General features: G+C 33.8%; 3 protein-coding genes across 4 annotated transcripts; 1 reads left to right on the top strand and 2 right to left on the bottom strand.

Annotated features, from left to right (window-relative positions):
* The first annotated feature begins 2,493 nt into the window (after positions 1-2,493).
* LOC139885763 (uncharacterized) lies at positions 2,494-7,924 on the top strand. The gene is made up of 8 exons (XM_071869522.1): positions 2,494-2,615; positions 2,992-3,157; positions 3,831-3,921; positions 4,041-4,099; positions 4,446-4,506; positions 4,643-4,733; positions 7,295-7,371; positions 7,660-7,924. The coding sequence occupies exons 1-8, from the start codon at positions 2,588-2,590 to the stop codon at positions 7,774-7,776; spliced, it is 690 nt and encodes a 229-aa protein (XP_071725623.1). The 5' UTR covers positions 2,494-2,587; the 3' UTR covers positions 7,777-7,924.
* Positions 7,925-8,472: 548 nt separating this feature from the next.
* Positions 8,473-10,638, bottom strand: LOC139885762 (partner of Y14 and mago-like). 2 transcript variants are annotated; one of them, XM_071869520.1, is made up of 4 exons: positions 10,443-10,638; positions 10,211-10,330; positions 9,018-9,203; positions 8,473-8,782 (listed from the first exon to the last, which is right to left on the bottom strand). In XM_071869520.1, exons 1-4 carry the CDS (start codon positions 10,611-10,613, stop codon positions 8,648-8,650), a joined length of 612 nt encoding a protein of 203 aa, XP_071725621.1. In that variant the 5' UTR covers positions 10,614-10,638; the 3' UTR covers positions 8,473-8,647. The 2 variants fall into 2 exon arrangements, with proteins under 2 accessions (XP_071725621.1, XP_071725622.1); XM_071869521.1 differs by having other exon boundaries at positions 10,211-10,327.
* Positions 10,639-13,137: 2,499 nt separating this feature from the next.
* Positions 13,138-17,329, bottom strand: LOC139885761 (histone-binding protein MSI1-like). The gene is made up of 6 exons (XM_071869519.1): positions 16,843-17,329; positions 15,349-15,675; positions 15,039-15,191; positions 14,006-14,130; positions 13,818-13,913; positions 13,138-13,709 (listed from the first exon to the last, which is right to left on the bottom strand). The coding sequence occupies exons 1-6, from the start codon at positions 17,185-17,187 to the stop codon at positions 13,478-13,480; spliced, it is 1,278 nt and encodes a 425-aa protein (XP_071725620.1). The 5' UTR covers positions 17,188-17,329; the 3' UTR covers positions 13,138-13,477.
* Positions 17,330-19,921: the final 2,592 nt, after the last annotated feature.

Here is a 19,921-nt window from a genome sequence, read left to right as displayed (position 1 = left end):
TGAGGATAAGTCAGTTTGCGATATTCATCTTGAGTATTTTTGGGGATGAATTTGAAGAGTTTGCGGTATAACCGGTTGGCTTGTTCTGCTTCTGCGGCTTCATCCGCATGCTCTTCTTCTTGATTGGATGTTTCAGCGTCAGAAGGAAGGCTTAAGTCCTCATTACCGGGCTCTTCCAGAATGTCCTCGGGGATATTCCCGGTGATGTTGTATAGCGGTCCAGGCTCACCCGTGGAGTCTGAAAGCACAACTAAAAAGAGATAAGCGAATATAATAAATTAGTGCGGTAAAAATAAAAATGCACTATAAATAATAACGCGGTTTGAAATTTACTTACTCATTTCTTGTTCAGCAAAAGAACGACTACGTCTTTTGCGAGGAGTCGTAGCTCCCTCTGTTGCTTTTCGCTTTCCGCGGTCTTCACCGGGAATAGTAAGCGTATTGATAATAGGCTCATCAATGGGAATAATCTCGCCGTCGCCGACTTTTAAGCGACATGCTGGTTTAATCCCATTGATGTCCGCTAACCTCATTACCAGCTCAAGGTCAATCTCTGCAACATAGTACCGCAAAACGTTATGCAATTATAAGGGTAATATATAATGCGTATTTGTATAAAATAAAAAGTATAAGCAATATACCGTTGTTGGCGGCGTCGACTAAAAGCGCGTTGCAATCGTCCCATAGCCAGTACATGGATACTCCGCCAATATAAAGCGGCACATTGGAGTAGGCCCGCATAACCAAGCCCGCGTTCTTGATAGTTTTCAGTAAATCCTGTTCAAGGTCATCCGGGGTGACCTTGTCATTCACCGTTGCGTCCATTTCGGTACACCATGCTTTGGGTATGTTGCTATCAACGTGGGCGGTGTTATTAAAGTGTAAGACTGTTAAAAGAGCGAAAGGTGTTAAGTAGTGGTTGCTCATTTAGTGCTTTGCAATACATCTCGAATAGCACAATTTTATTAATCGCATTCGGGTGCAGTTGTGCAACTGCAACCTTGTAGTATTCGCATACGCTGCGAAAAAAGGGAGTAAGAGGAAGGCGTAGGTTGCCATGTGAAATGGCAGCCTCGTAAATCGTAATCATTCCCTTGGGCGGAGCATTCGCCCTATCCTCCGCTGATGGGGCGGTGGGTGAAAACTGTGCAAGCAGTGGATAATACTGTTGCAGGGTTTGGATTTTCGCCTCCATCATATATGACACGAAGGTGCTGGGAGTGTTGGTCGAAGATGAGGATGCCATTTGTAATAATAGGTAAAAATGGTAATGATTTGAAAAGTGTTAAGGGTTGAATTGCTTAATTGCAATGAACGTGTAAAAAGTTTCGATGTGAGAGTTTGATTAAATAAGCAATTGAGGAAGAAAGCGTAAAGTTGTTAATGCGAATTATCCAGCTATTTATAATTGAAATTAGGGCGAGGAAGTCGAAAGGGTAATGATTACTCTTAAACGGCTAAAATTACCGCAACGTGTAAACGGTAATTTTCTAGCCGTTACAGCGTTTCTGATTTGACAGTTTGCGAAGTTACCGTTGCTGTTTTGCGTTGAGATTAATAAAACCAACGGTAATAATTAGATGGAAAAAAATTATTACAACTTGCTGCAAATATATTTTAATGTAACACGATTTATTTTTTAGAGTTTATCATGATGCATCTGCTTCGCGAAATGTATCATAATAAACTGGGGGACTTGATCATATACATAGCATTGTATATGTATATTTTATTTGCTAAAAGCCAAAAGCAGAAGTAATGCGAACTATAATCAAAAGGTTTGGAACATTCGCTGAAAATAAGGATAGCGAATCGGTTTCTGCGTTAATAAAAGACTGCGGTTTATTCCGCTAAGCTTCCGCGGATAGTTGAGCAAACCGCAGACTGCGGATATTTTGCATACTATAAATAGGGAGCTTGGCCTCTCATTTATGGGTTGTTGATTCTCTGCCATTTGCCTAAGCTTTTGTAATTTTCACTTGTGACTTTGCCCAAGGAACTTTTACATTGAGTTAAGGTGAATCATGCTAATTAACAATCAAGACCGGGTCGGGGTGGTTGATCACTTGATAGTTAAAGTGAAAGACGATCATCGGGGCCCAAAATAATCATCAAACATCTCATCCTCTATTATAATTCATTGCACTCAATCCATAATTAAGTAACTCATTAATTAGGGATTGATCAGTGAACTTTTATACTTGTTAGGTCAAAATTTTGACCAATTTTTCATATTTATGGAGTATTCAACAAGAATAAAAATCTCGTTTCAACATTTTATACGAAATACATATTCGTGATAATTTTATACTACAACATCATTTCGAATAAAAAATACATTAAAACCGGTTAAATACCGAAAAATGGGTCCGAGCCCAAACGTAACACATCTACTTGAAGCCCAATTAGAAAAACGATATATAAAGTACCTATATATATATATATATATATATATATATATATATATATATATATATATATATATATATATATATATATAAAGTATAAACCCTAATTTGTTCTTGTCTGGTTTGTTACAAAATAATCACAACAATAACTTCAGAAACTCAGTTAGTGCTAAACAGACATGCCGAAATCCAAAAGAGATCGTTCGGGTAAGTTTTCATAATTTAATCAACTTGCTTACAGTTTTAGTGATATAATTTGCAGCTGATAGTTTTTTTTTTTTTTTTTTTTCAATTAGTTTAAGTTAATTATACTTGTAATGTTTTTAAGTTAGTTGAAGTTTTTTTTTTATTTTTTCAGTAGCACAAAATTTAATTTTTGACACAAGACCTAGAAATCTAGCTTAATTGTATAAATATCACACAAAATGAAAGTAGAAATATGTGCCTATCACTCTATCAGTTATACTGATTTAAGTGTGCTAAATTGATTTCTACATAAGTTTCTGTTTATTTAAGTATGAATGTGGTTAATGTTTTATTTTGTGTGTTTTTGTATTTACCGATTGCTTATAATTTATTGCAGTTACATTGTCGAAGACAAAGAAGAAAGGGAGGGAGCACAAAGAGACAATTGTGAACTCGATTCGAGAGGCGGTTGAGCAGTATAACTCTATATATGTTTTTAGCTTTGAGAATATGAGGAATCTTAAGTTTAAGCAGTTCAGGGAGCAGCTTAAATCCACAAGCAGGTACTTTATACCTAAATACATTGTAGTTGGTTAGTAGTTTATGCTTAAGTGCTTATGATATCGGAAAAGATCAAGAAATTATCTGGGAAGACAAATCAATGAATTTTGTTAAGGAAAGCTTAAGTTATGAATAGTTAGTTTTTTGGTATAGACGTTGAATGAGTCTGGTGAGTTTTAGACACATGTGTATTTGATATGCTATAGGAAGTGACAATCTTTGCTCAGTTATTGTAACTTATAAGGTTCCTTATTCATCCAAAAGTATTGATCCTGAGTAGCTTAGCAAGCATGTCAGTTTGTAAATATCATAATATGAATATCAATAGAGAGGTGTAGGCAGGAGTATTTAGTGGATGACAACCCACACATATATTGATGAATTGCATCTTTTATTCAAATGCCCACATAAATAGTTCCTGCTTACTTTAGCCCGTGTTCATATATTTTTTTGCCCGCGTAATAAATCATAGGTGCTGAATTGATATGCACATACAACTTCTCAGCAAATTTGCGTACAACATTTGGATTTGTACACCTTAAAGACTTGTTTATGCATTTCAACCAACTTGAATCACATTGTAGTTTCTATTCTATATATGATATGATGAATAACATGTTGTAACCATCCAATGACTGATTACACATGTGCAATTTTCTATCTTTGGTGTTTCAGATTTTTTCTTGGGTCAAACAAAGTCATGCAGGTTGCTTTAGGTCGCTCTGATTCTGATGAAGTAAAATCAGGGCTTCACAAGGTGTCCAAGGTACACAATATATTCAATACTTTGTAGTCTTGGGGGAGAATGGATTATGATGTGTCTATTTTATTGCACTAATTGTACCTTTATTTGTATTGTTTTTTTATTTCATTACGTACATACAGCTTCTTCGTGGGGATTCTGGGCTTTGCGTAACAAATATGCCTAAAGAAGAGGCCCAAAGGTAACCTCTACACTTCTACCTTTTTAATCACTTAAACATGATCCAATTAAAGATCTTGACCGTGTTACCTTCTTGGTGAATAACAAGATAATCACTTAAAGAAACATCTTTTGGTAGGATATATATATATATATATATATATATATATATATATATATATATATATATATATATATATATATATATATATATATATATATATATATATATATATATAATCATTCTCATGTAAACAAGGAGGCACTGATTACTGCTCTTTGTACACAAATTCATATTTTGTTGCTTTTATTGCTTCGACTATCATGTTGTTATTACATGCATATTAAAACATGTTTATCTTTAGCAGAATATTTAACGAGTATGAAGATTATGATTTTGCTCGAACTGGAAGTATTGCCACGGAAACCGTTAGTAAAACTTCTCATCTAATTCATTTTTCAAATATCTTATTATAAGCTCTTAACTCGTGTACCGCAGTGATACGATAGATGTTGTCATGTTTATTTATTTATATTTTGCTGCTAAATTGATGTTTGACTCCAGGTGGAACTTAAGGAAGGTCCTCTCGACCAGTTCACCCATGAAATGGAACCCTTTTTGCGTAAGCAGGGGATGCCAGTGCGCTTAAATAGAGGTATCCGTTAACTCTCTTACCAATTACATCACACACACATAAAACAAAATTAGGAAGGAAGTTAAGCCTCTCAATTCACTCATTAGACAGCCTGTTTTTGGAAAAGTATGATTGATATCTGCATATGCATATCAGGAGATCTAAGAGTTATTTTGTAGGCCATTTGTTTCCTTCGATTTCATTTCTAGTATTGTAATATATATTGTTGAATAGAAGAGAACACGGATCATACTTACTAGCATACAAAAAGAAAAGTAGCAAGCTGGAATTTTACTGTAAAAATACACTATATCATAAATGAGAGGAACTATGAAAGTTATATGGAACCAAACTGAAAGGAAACTACTTACACTTGTTTAAGTCACTTTCAGATTTGAAAATATGTTAGAAACCATTAAAAAGGAAAAAAAGAAGAAGTAAAATGAGCATAAACCGTTAATCCGTGTATATTAACAAATGAATGAACGATGTAGGAAAATGTTGCACCTTTTTAAACATCGTCTTTATTATTGACATACTAATGTACTATATACGATTTGCCAAATAGTTATTCTATTGGGCATTGGTTTTAAAGATTATTTAAATCATCAATCTAAGATTAATCATGTTGTCTTCTGCCTCTTGCTGATAATCCCTTCTTCACTACCTTGGCGCCTCCTCGTGTCCCTACCGAAATCACTACCACAACCTTTTCAGGTTCTTCTAGATGTCCTCCGTCACTAGCACCGGCCTCTTCAGGTTCTTTCGTATGTCCTCCATTATTACCTAAATCTATCTATTGTCGATTTTTCTAATGACTCTCTTCTACTCGTTCTTTATGACCTTTTTTTAATTGTTCCTGATCCCATCTAACTCCAACCATTGGATCCCGCTTAAGTCATGAACACCATCATTGATAACAGACACGTGATACCCGTCACCAACAAGGTCCCATTGCACTAGCCAAATCTCATCCAATTCAGAACCTTTGATCCTACTTAGCCTCTACTTCAATAACAGTAGGAATACCATCGTCATCACGTAACACTCAGCACAAACATCGGGTCCCCAGCCCTAACAACCGTTGTTGGAGTCGGGAATCTGTTGTGGGTGTCGGGTTTCGCGTGCCCGTTGATGGTGTTCCAATTGTTGCCGATTTAGATGTTGAGCGAGATCAAATGTTCGGAGTTGGATGGGATCAGGCCCGTGCTGTTGGACCGACTGTTAGTTACGGGTTTCACATGCCCGTTATTGGTAATGGTTTTACAGTGGTTGATGACATCGAGCTCGAGTGGAATCTAATGTTTGGAGTTGGATAGAATCGGGAAGGATTAGAAGAACATCCGGAAGTACCTTAAGAGGCTAATTTTTTATTTTTATTTTCAAAAAGCACCTTAAGAGGCTAGTGATGGAAGATATCCTGAAGAGGCTATTAGTAGTGATTTTGGTAGAGGCGGCAACGTAGTGATGAAAGGAGTAACAACAAGAGGTGAAAGATGACGTGATTAGTTTTAGATTGATATCTAATAGCTTTCATTTAACCAATAGAACTAACATTTTGGTAATCATGGTAGTATGAACAAAATTTTTTGTGGGCTGCAACATTGTTCATTCGTTTGTCGAGTATACACGGATTGATGGTTTATGGTTATTTAACTTACTTTTTGTTCTTTCTAGTCGTTTCAAACATATTTGCAGTCTGAAGGTGACCTAACTAGGTGTAAGTAGTTTTCTTTTAGTTCTCTGTAGCTTTCATAGTTCCTATCATTTCTGATCTAATGCAGTGTTGAATAGTAGAATTTCAGTTGGCTACTTTTCTTTGTATGTCCGTTAGTGTGGTCCGTGTTCTCTTCTTTTCAACAAAATACTCCGTATATTATAAATGAAACTGAAGGAAACAAAATGGCCCATAAAGTAGCTATGCTTGGTGTGGGGTAAGGGTGCTCATAATATCTGAAAATCCGATCCGAAAAATCGGATATCCGATTTTTCGGATGCCACTTTTCCATATAATCGGATTTCTGAAATTACATATACTTAGTTGGAAATATCAGACTTGACATCAAAACAATCACATGAACTGTACAATACTTTGTTGGAGACACGAATTCAAAACAATACAAAGCGTATGCTGAACAATTTGGTACTATTTCCTGAGATATTTTTTATGCTAAAACAAATGTTTACAGTGAATAGGAAATTAAAAAACATAAGGAAACTATCTCTACTTTTTCTAATAATAAGCAATAGAAATCTATTCCTAAAAAATAGCAAAAACTATCCCACATGTGCCCGCGTTTTATCCTGAATGGAGTCTTTTTCTCATTCTAATACTAATCCCACAATCCGATCATATCTTTGACAACTTCAGAATTACTCCAACATACTTATTTTTAAAGAACATGTGTTGTATGTGGTTTGTACTTCATATATAATTATATATAAAATAAAATTGTATTTGATCTCAAATTAAAATTTAAGCTCGGATATTTGGATAATCTGATCACTATCGAATTTGCGGATATCCGGTTTGAACAACCCTATGGTCTAGTACCAATTATAGATCTCTTACTGTTGATCAGGAGTCGTGGAGCTTGTCGGAGACTTCGTTGTATGTGAAGAAGGGAAGCCCATATCACCTGAATCTTCTCGCATACTGGTTTGTTCTTCACCTTTTTGCTGTATATTCTGAATTGCATTTTGTAACTGATATATTTGTTATTAGTTGGCTTAGCCTTAAGCTCCTTAAGATATCATACGTTTGCCACTATTTTGTGGTGATGGTTTCCATACATTATGCTGCGATGTTATTTCATCTGTACCTAGCTTTTTATTATCGAAGAATCATTGTTCTCACTGCTGCATATTATCATTTGTACAAGTGTATCTGTGTATCAAACACTAGTAGTAACAAATAGGTGACCTTTACATTGTGGTATATATGCAGCGCTTAATGGGAATCAAGATGGCTACTTTTAAGCTACGTTTAATCTGCAGATGGAGCCCTGAAGATTTTGAAATCTATCAAGAAGGTTTGGAAGGTTCAGATATTGAATCTGATTAAAAATCACATCACTGTACCAAGTTACTCTAGGACAAGTTGTATCTTACGTATTAAACGTTAAATTAACAGTTTTGTTTGATTGCACTGGAAGCTTGCTTGAAAAATTATTGTGATAGCTGGATTTTGTAAAAATTCCAAAAGAAATATGGCAAGGTTATTGATTGAATTGCTGCTTCTTGAATTGATTTTTTGTGTCATAAATCTAGTTTTATCCCCCAATAGATGTGATGTTTTGTAGTTCTGTGTCGTGGTAGAGGTTGATAAATTAATGAGTTAGTTTATCAGTTTATGGCTGAAATGAGCTTGCTGATAAACAGCTCATCTCTGAAAGAAAAAACCTATTTACTTAACAAGTTAAGTCATAATAACTATATGTGCAATTAACTATTTAAGATTTAGTATAAGTTTTGAAACATGATTATTTTATTAAAAAATCTACAAGTTCTATATGTTTGAGGCTTTGAGCTATTCAATCACAAATTGTTGCAAGAATTTAACTTTTTATCAAGCCAAACGACATAGGGTTTTTTCATGGATAGCCTTTACAAGAATAAAATGAACTCAAGTTTGAGACCCAATAGTTGCATTATAAGCATAGCCGTATATGGGTTGAAATGCTCAATTAAATATGATCTTAACAGAATGATTGCAAAATTTTCTCAGAGTATTTCATATCATTCTTTTTAAAGATGAAGCATATATCCAGACAAAGGCACAAAGCAGACTATAAAAAGGGACCTGTGATATGTCCCTAAACATTAGTGATGTAACACGTATTCAAGTTAAATATATCTAATAATAATAGTACACGACAGAAATTAGATAAATAACCCGGAACCCACACATAAGTTTACAAACCCCCAGAGGCTTGCTATAGAACTTCCAAAGAACTTTCCTGCAAAAGCTTCAACTCTGTACGCCAATCTTCCATTTTGGCAATCTTCTCCAATTGTTCGGGATTCAAGTCGTGCCCTGTTTTTTGCATTTGAGCTTCTGTCAGTCGGATCTGCAAGCAAAAGTTTTCTCAGCAAAATTATTGTAACCAACCATTCATTTGTGTGGCTACAGGCTATAAACAATCATTACAAAGAAAACAACTTTTTGAAAATCACATTGTTAACACTTATCAACTATAACACCAACAATTTGCCAATGAGTTGGGTCCACAAAGTCAAAATCGTTTAACAATGATACAAATGAAGTCTATTTCAAGTGATAACTCATGTAGCTATAAGATTTACCTTCTTTTTCAGTGCACGAATTTTTTTATCAATATCAGGAACTTGGTCTCCTGTAGTTGAACACTCCGTTGAGTTTCCAGAAATAGTGATCTCATTTATCTGGGACACAATTGACTCAACAGGTCCCGATGATTGTTCTACATCTCCACTAGGTGAAATTCCATTTTGTTCCTTATCAGATGCAGCCTGCTTCATTAAACAAGAATCAGTATATAAACTAAACAGTACAAGCTAATGGTGCAAACGGGAACAAAAAAACAACAGAAACAAAGTCCAACTTCTTTCGGTCCAACCATAACAATGACAACCCAACCGGGAAAGAATCAAGATAAACAAAACATAAGATACGGAAGAAGATAGTAAAAATTACAACAAGTATCTAGTTTCTAGGGGATCAATTTTAATTTTCTAGTCTTCTCTCTACTTAGCATCATGACATCATCTATCTATCTATCTATCTATGATATATCTATACAAAGATCTTATTTAAATATTTTACCACGTAAATAGAGGCGGGTATAAGGCGAACACACTGTCCAAATACTACACTTAAACTTATTAGGGGCGACATATTATATGTTTTGTTGCTTGTGGAATCAAAAGCTGTCAAATTCAATAGGACCTGAAGTTTTTAGGTTTCAATTTCGGTTGTTACACCATCAATAGGGACAATTTAAAACTACAAATTGATTTCAACAGAGAAAAGTCAGCGTAAGAAGAGGTTTAATAATCTGAACAGTTATAAACTCACATTTACACAAGTTTCAAATTTTTTTTTTTTTTTTTAACAATAGTATGGGACCACCCAGGGGTACTTAACCACCCACACGTTCATCACCCACACGTTCATCACCCACAATTGCATAACTCGCCCCAACTGCTGCCCAAGAGGAAACCCGGCCCAATCCGAGGGCATGGGCGGTAAAACCCCCCTCCCCCACTGCCCTCGCAACGCGATGTGCAAAGACACCCTTGGGTAGAATTCAAGGGTAAAGGGGCAACAACCTTGTGTGCAATGCACCCCACGGGAGTGAACTCCTGACCTCTCGCTCTATACAAGGTTTATACGGAGTAAAACACAACACAAGGTTGATACAAGTTTCCATTTAAATAAAGAGTATGAACAATATACCAGTTCACATTTTTATGAACAGACAGAATATTAACATGATGATAGTTGTATAAAAATATACCTGCGATAAGCGCTTTTCTTTCTTTCTTTCGTTTCGCTTAGCTGCTTTTGTCTTTGATTTGTTAACAACAACAATATCTTCAGGATCATAACCAGGTGGCACTGTTTCAGTCCTCAACTGCTAATTAACATTATATACTTTTTCAATTTTAAAAATCACTTGTAACAATGCCATAATATATGTGTACGTATGCTATGATATAATTATAAAGCTATGGAAAAGAATTAAAAACCTGAGATCCTTTCGATTTGTAAACAGCGACTTCATCCTGAGGAACATAACCAGCCCTAATTCGAATGGGTTTGCGTAGAGTACCATCGGGTCTTCGGGTCGGGCCAAGTATTCTTTCACCTTCTTTTAGGGTTTTGCTAATCTCAGCTACTTCTTTGAGTTTAGTTCCCATTATCAAGTATATCAACCTTCTCCAAAGATGCCACAAGCCAAATTTATACGGATTACTACGTTTTTAAGGAAATAAATATAAAGCTAAAATTGTGATTTTATTAATATAAAATTAAAAATTTGATCATTTTTTTTTTTTATTAGCCGGGTTTCTCCTCGCTATGCGAGTCCCCAGGGCGACTAACCACTTTGCGAGCAGTCCGGAGTCATCGCGGGTGAACCTCCGTGGCCAATATGAGGTTTTTAATTGCTTGCATGGATTTGAACCCATGATCCCCTTGTTAAAGGGGTAGGCCCTTGTCCACTCCACCACCACCAACTTGGTTGAATTTGATCATCTTAGACCCTCTTTAATCGTGGTGTTGGGTCATGTGTTTGCCAACACGCCTATAATCATAGTGTGCTGCTTCATGTGCTAGCGGCGTGCTTCAAGTGAGTACCGAACATTTTGTAGGCGTGTTGCATTTTTCTCCATTTTTTAATTAATTTTTATCCCCCTTTTCACTCAACTTCGAATCAGATTTTAACACATCACTCAACACGCCACTTAACACTCCACCCCATTACACACCGGTATGACAGCACCCTCATCAAGCACCCCACCCCACCCAGTAACACGCCCATCATCCCCTTCAGGGATAAAGATGGTCTTATAGTTGGTTTCGTATTCTTTACCATAAGACAATATTTATCCCTGATGGGCGTGTTGGTGTTTTGCTGGGTGGGGGTGGGGTGCTTGATGAGCGTGTTGCTAGACTGCTGTGTAATGGGGCGGAGTGTTAAGTGGTGTGTTGAGTGATCTGTTAAAATCTGATTGGAAGTTGGGTGAGAAGGGGAATAAAAACTAATAAAAAATGGTGAAAAATGCAGCACGCAATGGATTTGTTCGGTGCTCACTTGGTGCACGCCACCAACACATGGTGGAGCACACAAGGGTTACATGGCGTGTGCAGGCATGTTGGCTCAATTGGTGGAGCACACACGCCGCGATATTCATGTTCTAAAAACTTTTTACCTCCACCGTAATTTTTCCTGTAAACTTGTGAAATTAAAAACTTGTATCGTATAAACTCTGAATATAGAATTTCAATAAAGAGGCATAGAATATATGATCCCCCTTTTGTAAACGTAATATTTTCTAATTTTTTATGCCATGTTAAACAAAATAAATACGACAATATGTACATATCTATCTATCTATATATTTATAGTTAATATTAAATCTCTAATGTTATGATGTATAAATAAGTAATTATCCTTTATAAAAATAAATAAGAAAAAAATAGAAGACATCTAGTCATAAACACTAATTAAAATAAATTAATAAAAAAGAGTAACTATTTATCTTTACTTTTTAGTAAATTATTTTTTCCTTTCATAATAATAACTAAATAATTATTCCGTATTATTTTATAACGAACGTGATTATCTTGTGCATCATTTCTTATTCTTTTCTTTTCTTCAATCGTAACAACTAATTAATTTGTGTGGCTAAAATGCCAAGTCAGAGTGTGGTTGATATTGTGTGATATATTTGTGTAGGAATAGCAAATCTCTTATAACATACTTAAAATAAAATTTCTTAAGCACAACAAAATATCATTTATTAGTCAACTTTTTAAACACAAAATATTAGATCACTTTTTAAAATTATGATAAAACAACATGACCATATGTACAAACTTTAAAAAAATTATACAATCTTTTACAAAAGACCTCATTAACACATGTACAAACTTTAAAACATATTATATTACCTTCATATAATAATTGTAATTTTATTTTTATTTTTTTAAATAAAGAGACATGTGTTATTACTAATACATATTATTATAATATAAATACTCAATTTTAGAGCAAAATTTATTATTATTATATTATTATTATTCAACTATGGGTTTTTTTACAGCATTAATTACGTTACATATGTATACAAAATACACGTCTCAATAAAATGTTGTAATGTAGACTTTTATGACAAGGAAAATAGCAATTGTGATAAAAATTGGAAGAAGGTCGTGGGAGAATAAACGTAATTCATTTATTCAAACCAAGTTAAGTATATCAATATATTTGTAAAAACAATGACAAGTTTCTTAGTCGAATTCTGTGATTCCACGGGTCATTGAACTAAATGACTTTAACATTTACGTTCACTTAATACCTAAAACATATGATTAAACTATTTCATTAAAACAAACTCGTGGTTTCACGGGTCATTTCACTAGTTTACGATTATATACGTAGTAATAGATACACTTAAACCTTTAAACTCATGATTAGAAATTTTAGGAGCACCACTTTACCGATGGATCAATTGTCTTTTAATCTTTACTAACATTTGATTGATCAAAATTCTCTCCGCATGTAAACTAAATCTTACCATTTTTAGATGTACATTTTTGTATAGTAGAATTGCATAAACTTTAAATAAAATCAACTCCTAATGAATGCGTAAACAACTTGGTTTACTGTCAAGGATGAATATAAACAAAAGATGTATGAAAAACGTTTCAACAATGAAATACTTCAAACCCACATTCATTGTATAATCTGGAAGACTAATGATTCAGTGACAACCCAGTACTATTCATACATACACTCCCTAATAAACAACATAAAGGGAATTAGCTTGTGAAGCCCAAATTCATATTTTACATCGATCGACAACTGCAAGCTATAAAAGAGTAAACCAGCTCATGCTAACAGCAACATAGTCATTAAATTACAGAACATAACTAGACAGCATAAAACAATTGGGCAAAAAGTAAAATGTCATCATAAATTAATGGAATGGAAAACCATTCATTCATACAAGTTTGATATAGTTATGGGTTGATGGGGGGTTTAGAGATGTTTTCAGATTTAGGCACCTCGGGACTCGTCTGCTGCAGGAGGCATATCATCTTCATCGTGGTATATATTTTCAGCCATCTGCCATATTTGAAGTATGTTATCCTCTGCAACACTAGCAACAATCCAATCTTCACATGGGTTCCAGGAGAAATCTGATACTTTACTTGTATGTCCACCATGAACAAACAACAATTCTGGTGGGCCATCTTCAGCATCCTCCGGTGTTTGTTCTTGGTCAATCCTGTGTTAATATTATACATTCATATTATAATGCATTTTTCTTAATATATTTAATTGAACAGAAAGTACAACAAGGCTATTAATCAACAACAGAAACAGTGCAGCATACCTACTAAGATCCCACACCATGAGTCTCCTACCAAGACAACAAGAAGCTAATATTGTCTCATTTTGTGGATTCCATCCAACCTGGAAAACCTCCTCCCTGGGGAAGGAAACATGGTACAATAATTCAATTAAAACTGAGAAATTTAATAAAATAAAGGTAATGCAAATAAAGTATGTAACAAGTCTTACTTGTGAGAATTAAAGGTGTGAAGGGCAGTGTTGATTTTTCTTAAATCAAACAACTTAACAGTCTTATCTGTAGACCCCGTCGCCATAACCCACTCATTAAAAGGATTAAACGCCAAGCAGTTCACCTAGCATAGAAACATCATGCAGAAGGTGTATAAAATACTTGAGTATCCTAAAAACGAATCCCCGTCCTAGGAGACTTGTGTTTTGATTAACATATATATTGAAACTTATAATCAGATTACTGAGGTTTGAAGTTGCAGTGATCAGTTTTCAGTGTTCAGATAAACTAATTATATACGGGTTAAAATACCAGTTACAGATAATCCGTTTCACACCATCCAGTTCTAATGAAAACTGAATATATAATGGTTAACTAATAGTTAACAGCTTCAAAAATTTCACCATTATTGAACTAAATTGAGAAGCATATACTCTCATTAGAAAAAAGTCTGTAGTCTCTCCTTTCACCAAAAAAGTGTCCTTTATTATTACTCTAGCTGTCTAGCAACTAATTCATTATTAGAAGAATTTGCCAAACAATTTGAAGTTTAAATTATCTAATTTTGACGGAAAGTTCCTACACCTGAAGCACATTCAAAACACTAATGAGTTTTCTACTTCCCATCTTATGTCAATTAATTTGATCATCTAGTTCCGCTTGCTCAATATCACAAAATCACTTTAAAACACATATCCAGACCTCCCAAAGTGAATCTTCCCAAGGGATTTCAATTTTCTCGACCTTGAACCAATAATACACAGTTAACTCTTTAGTTGCCCGCTCTATCGCAATTAGCTAACTATGCCACAGTTTCAATACGAGGCGTAAGTTTGCAGAAACCCACATAAGAGATACACCCATAAACAATTTCTGGTGCCATTATGAATTGTTAATTTATTGACTTATTGTTCGATAATTCATATATATATATATATATATATATATATATATATATATATATATATATATATATATATATATATATATATATATATATATAACCCAATGTATGATGATTCCTGTTTGTACCTCACTTTGATGAGCCATTACACTCTGGGCAGGCTTGGTAACTGATGGAGACCGAATATCCCATACATGCAAGTATTGGTCATCCCCACATGAACCAAACAAATATTCATGCCGCAAATGCCATGCTACATCTTCTACTACACCATCATGAACCTACACATTTTCAAATAGAATATAAGATACCATTAAATTATATGATAATCTAAACACCAATGAGGCATTTTATGTTTCAAGAAACATACAGATGTTTTTACATGAACATGTAGTCACTGAAAGGTTAATTCACAACTTGAATAACAAGTAGATATACCTTGTATATTTGCATAGCATTAAGTGATTTATTTTTGGGAGTTCCATTAATGTCCCATAAGCAAATTTGAGCATCATCAGAACCACTCAACAAATGACCTTGTTTAAACTTACTCCATGATAAGCCATATCCTTCAGTGTTGTGTCCCCGTAATCTTATATCAGGGTTGCAAGCTCCATCTAGAGATGGCTTAGACGGGTGTTTGCTATAATCAAATACATAGACTTCTGCGCTGACTGTTTTTGTGGCAATAATGAAAGAGTTTTGAGGCATATAGCGAGCCCTGTTCACCTCTCCTTCATGATTTATTTGCTGAATTATCTGTACCTGCAACAGAAAAACAAATCATATCCCCAGATATCATGACTGTAATCTTCAGTTTTAAACTGTTAATGACCCAAATTCCTCTCTCTAGAAATCTCAAATATGCCCATCATGAGCCATGCATGTAATTAGGTGTAAAACACTTAATGGGTGGTCCAAATTGTAAAAAAACAAACTTGATTGTTTAATACAAAATATTATGGACAGGGATTGCAATATCTGAAAGTATTAATCTTATATTGTAGTTTAGCTTTCATCACAAATTCACAAGGGTGTGGTTATAACTAACTCATAAAAAAATGATGAATGAAAACTTTACTCATATTATTGTATATACCAACAAATACTTATTAACTTTGACTTTATAGCTGAAACAATGCTGAATAATGACCTAATATGAATTTCAGAAGCTAATCCAGATGTAACACATATAAAAACTGATACAAATTTACCGATATAGAGCTCTAAAAGACGAATTTCAACTTTATCATACTATACACCAAAATACTCAATAAGTATGTGGGCACACACGAACATAAACATATTTTTCATGAGTTAATGCAAACATATACTAGAAACAAACTCAGATCTGAATGTCGCTTAATAAAAACTTTAAAAGGCATCGCATTTCATCACATACTGCAACACTTGTAACATTAGACTTTAAAACTCAGATCAAGCTTCCAGATACTACATAGTTACCAAAATAAATCCCAAATATAACTTTGAGAGAACAATTCAAGACTATAATATTTTAACTTTTCTATCCTACACCCCTATGAAACTTTCTAAGATCAATCTGCACCTGCAGATGAACTGGTTTCTTCACATGAGATACAGCCCAGCCCCTAACCCTGGCTCCTAACAAACAAAGACTAATAACTAATCAACTAGAATGCACATTGCAGATTGCTTTTTTAAATTATGTAGTAACAACTTAGTAAACTTACCAAACACAATATTTTTATAAAAAAGATGATTCCTTTTTGGTACTAAATTTAATTTTGTATTTTTAAAAACTTAATACAACATCAATTATAAGTTTATAATCCAAAATGTAACAAATTATGAACTTGAAAACCCTAACCCAATTTTTACACACACACCAAAAAATCAACAAAAATTAATCTAAACAACTACATAGCATCAACTATAAATGTATATACAAACCTTGCCATTAGCACCACCAAATCCACCAAGATCAGATCGATCATCATCATAATGACGAGCATCATACTCAGCATCATCAAGCGGTAACTGAACCTGAGCTAACATCAGGTAATTAGGTTCATTTTCAGATGTGTGGGTCCCAAGTATCATCTTCTGTACGGAATAATCTTTTCCGGCAGGCTCCTCACGGTCCGGTAACCACTCAACGGTCAACGACGGCCACTCGAGCGCATGTGTAATCACCAAATCGTATAAAAACGGTGTATTTTTCTTCCAAACTTTGTATTCTTCATTAATTAACCGTTCTTCCAATTCACCTCGCATATCTTCTTCATCTTTCCCCATAATTAGGGTTGAATTTGATCTGAATTTGAGGTTATTTGTATAAAGATTTGATTTATGAGGGTTTTGAAGGCGCGAGAAAGAGAGGGAAGATTGGGGGGGATTAAAGGATTTATTGTGTGTACTTTTATTTTCTATTTTTTAATTTTTTATGTAACTTTAACTTCTTTGCCAGTACGAGTTATTAAGGATTTTATTAAGGCGACATGTTGTTGGGCCAAGTGCATTTGGGCCGAATAGGTTTGTTATTTAAAAATCCAACACAGCAATAATTCATTTTAGTTTATAACGAGTGAATTGTTCGCGGGTTGTTGCGATAAATGATTTCTCTATATACTTTAAATATTATAATATAAGTGATAAGTGATAGCGACAATCTGTTCATTGCGGCTGGATGTCGTTTGAAGCAATATATGGTTTCATTATACATTAAAAGTGTTTTTAGTAATATATGGTTTCATTATACATTAAAAGTGTTTTTAGTACGCATATCGAGAATGATAGAGTAGGAATCAATTGAGATTTTGTAATAGAGGAATAGGTTGATGATTGAGTATGTAATTGTAAATAAATGAAAAAACAAACTTGTAAAAAGAGATTTTATTAAGATGATGAAAATGAAAATTACAAATATCAGTAAGACAAAATTACGCGCGTCGTCCCTGAACTTGTTTTCAGCCTTCTCAAGTCATCCTGATTCTTTTTTTTTTTTGCTTGCGTCATCCCTGTTCTTCTAAAATATAACATAGGTCGTCCTTCTATATACATTCCGTCCAATATCTCCGTTAAAGTCAATCATGTGCGAATCATGTGAGGGTATTTTAGTCTTTTAATAACTTGAGGGATGACGAGCGTAATTTTGTCTAATAATAATAATAATAATTTGAGGGACGACGCACGTAATTTTATTTATTAATAATAATAATAATAATTATAATAATTATGATTATAATTATAATTATAATAATAATTATAATAATAATAATAATAATAATAATAATTGTTATTATAATAATAATTATTATTATTATAATTATTATAATTATTATAATTATTATAATTATTATTATAATTATTATTATTATTATTATTATATTATTATTATTATTATTATTATTATTATTATTATTATTATTATTATTATTATTATTATTATGTGCTTATTATTATTGGGGCAAAATCCATAAAAAGGTAACATGTTATACCACTTTTCCTACTTTAGGTAATATATTTCATTTCGCTATAAAAAAGGAGTGTATTTTTGAAAGTTAATCAAAAGAGGGGTATCGTTAACTTTTGTTAACTTTCTCAGTTAAATGTCAACTTTGCATAACATGTCAAGTCCTTTATCAACCAACGTTTTCAAATCGCGATTTTGACGCACGTTTTTTATGCGCGAATCCGAAACGCGTTTTCGAAGTGCATTTTCGATGTGCGTTTTCGACACGCAATTTCGACGCGCGTTTTTAACGCGCGTTTTCGAGGTGTGTTTTTCGACACACGATTTCGACGCGCGTTTTCGAGGCGTGTTTTTTCGACACGCGATTTTCTGGCGTGTTTTTCGAGACGCGCGAAAAACGCACATCGAAAACGCACATCGAAATCGCGTGTCGAAAAACACCCCTCGAAAACGCCGAAATCGTGTGTCGAAAAACACACCTCTAAAACATGCGTCGAAATTGCGTGTCGAAAACGCGCCTCGAAAACTCGTTTCGGATTCGCGCATCGAAAACGTGCGTCGAAGTCGCGATTTGAAAACGTTGGTCGATAATAACAATAATAATAATAATAATTATTATATTATTATTATTGTTATTATTACTGTTATTATTATTATTATTATTATTATTATTATTATTATTATTATTATTATTATTAAATAAAATTACGTGCGTCGTCCCTCAAATTATTATTATTATTATTAGACAAAATTACGCTCGTCATCCCTCAAGTTATTAAAAGACTGAAATACCCTCACATGATTCGCACATGATTGACTTTAACGGAGATATTGGACGGAATGTATACAGAAGGACGACCTATGTTATATTTTAGAAGAACAGGGATGACGCAAGCAAAAAAAAAGAATCAGGATGACTTGAGAAGGCTGGAAACAAGTTCAGGGACGACGCGCGTAATTTTGTCTATCAGTAACATGTATCTTAAGATTAACCCCCTCTTCAAGCCAACAAGGTCGATTATAATATCAAAACTGAAATTCCAAAATAATGAAAATACATGTTATGTAAGATAGTTTCTGGTCTATCAACATGTACAACATATAAACTCATGATTTTCATAGTATTCTAAAACTAATTAGTGATAGAGAAATGTTCTCTTAATAGATACAAAATTGTGTATCAGCAGATTTATTTAATTAAACAATACACGAACGTCGACTCCACCATCGACCCTTTATGGTTTTTACCTTTTTTCTTAACAATTAAAATGTTGTAGACGGTGATCGACCCTTTTAATGATATTTGTAGTCATTGTAAAAATATTTCAAAGTAAATTTAAATAACATGTTAGCGTTAATGTTTGATTGAAGAGTCGATATAAAATATCGTGTCACCTACTCGATTATCACTATTGATCTTATACTTCAATTTTAGCATATGTGTAGTAAATAAATAAAAAAATATTCTTAAAGCGTGTTATAATATTTTTTTGTACGCATACAAATTATTCTAAATTCTAGATTATTAGAGTGCTCCCAATAGATACGCCCTGCCCG

The sequence above is a fragment of the Rutidosis leptorrhynchoides genome, chromosome 1 (genome assembly GCF_046630445.1).
Source record: "Rutidosis leptorrhynchoides isolate AG116_Rl617_1_P2 chromosome 1, CSIRO_AGI_Rlap_v1, whole genome shotgun sequence".
NCBI lineage: Eukaryota > Viridiplantae > Streptophyta > Magnoliopsida > Asterales > Asteraceae > Rutidosis > Rutidosis leptorrhynchoides.
This window is presented reverse-complemented; position numbering and strand designations above follow the sequence as displayed.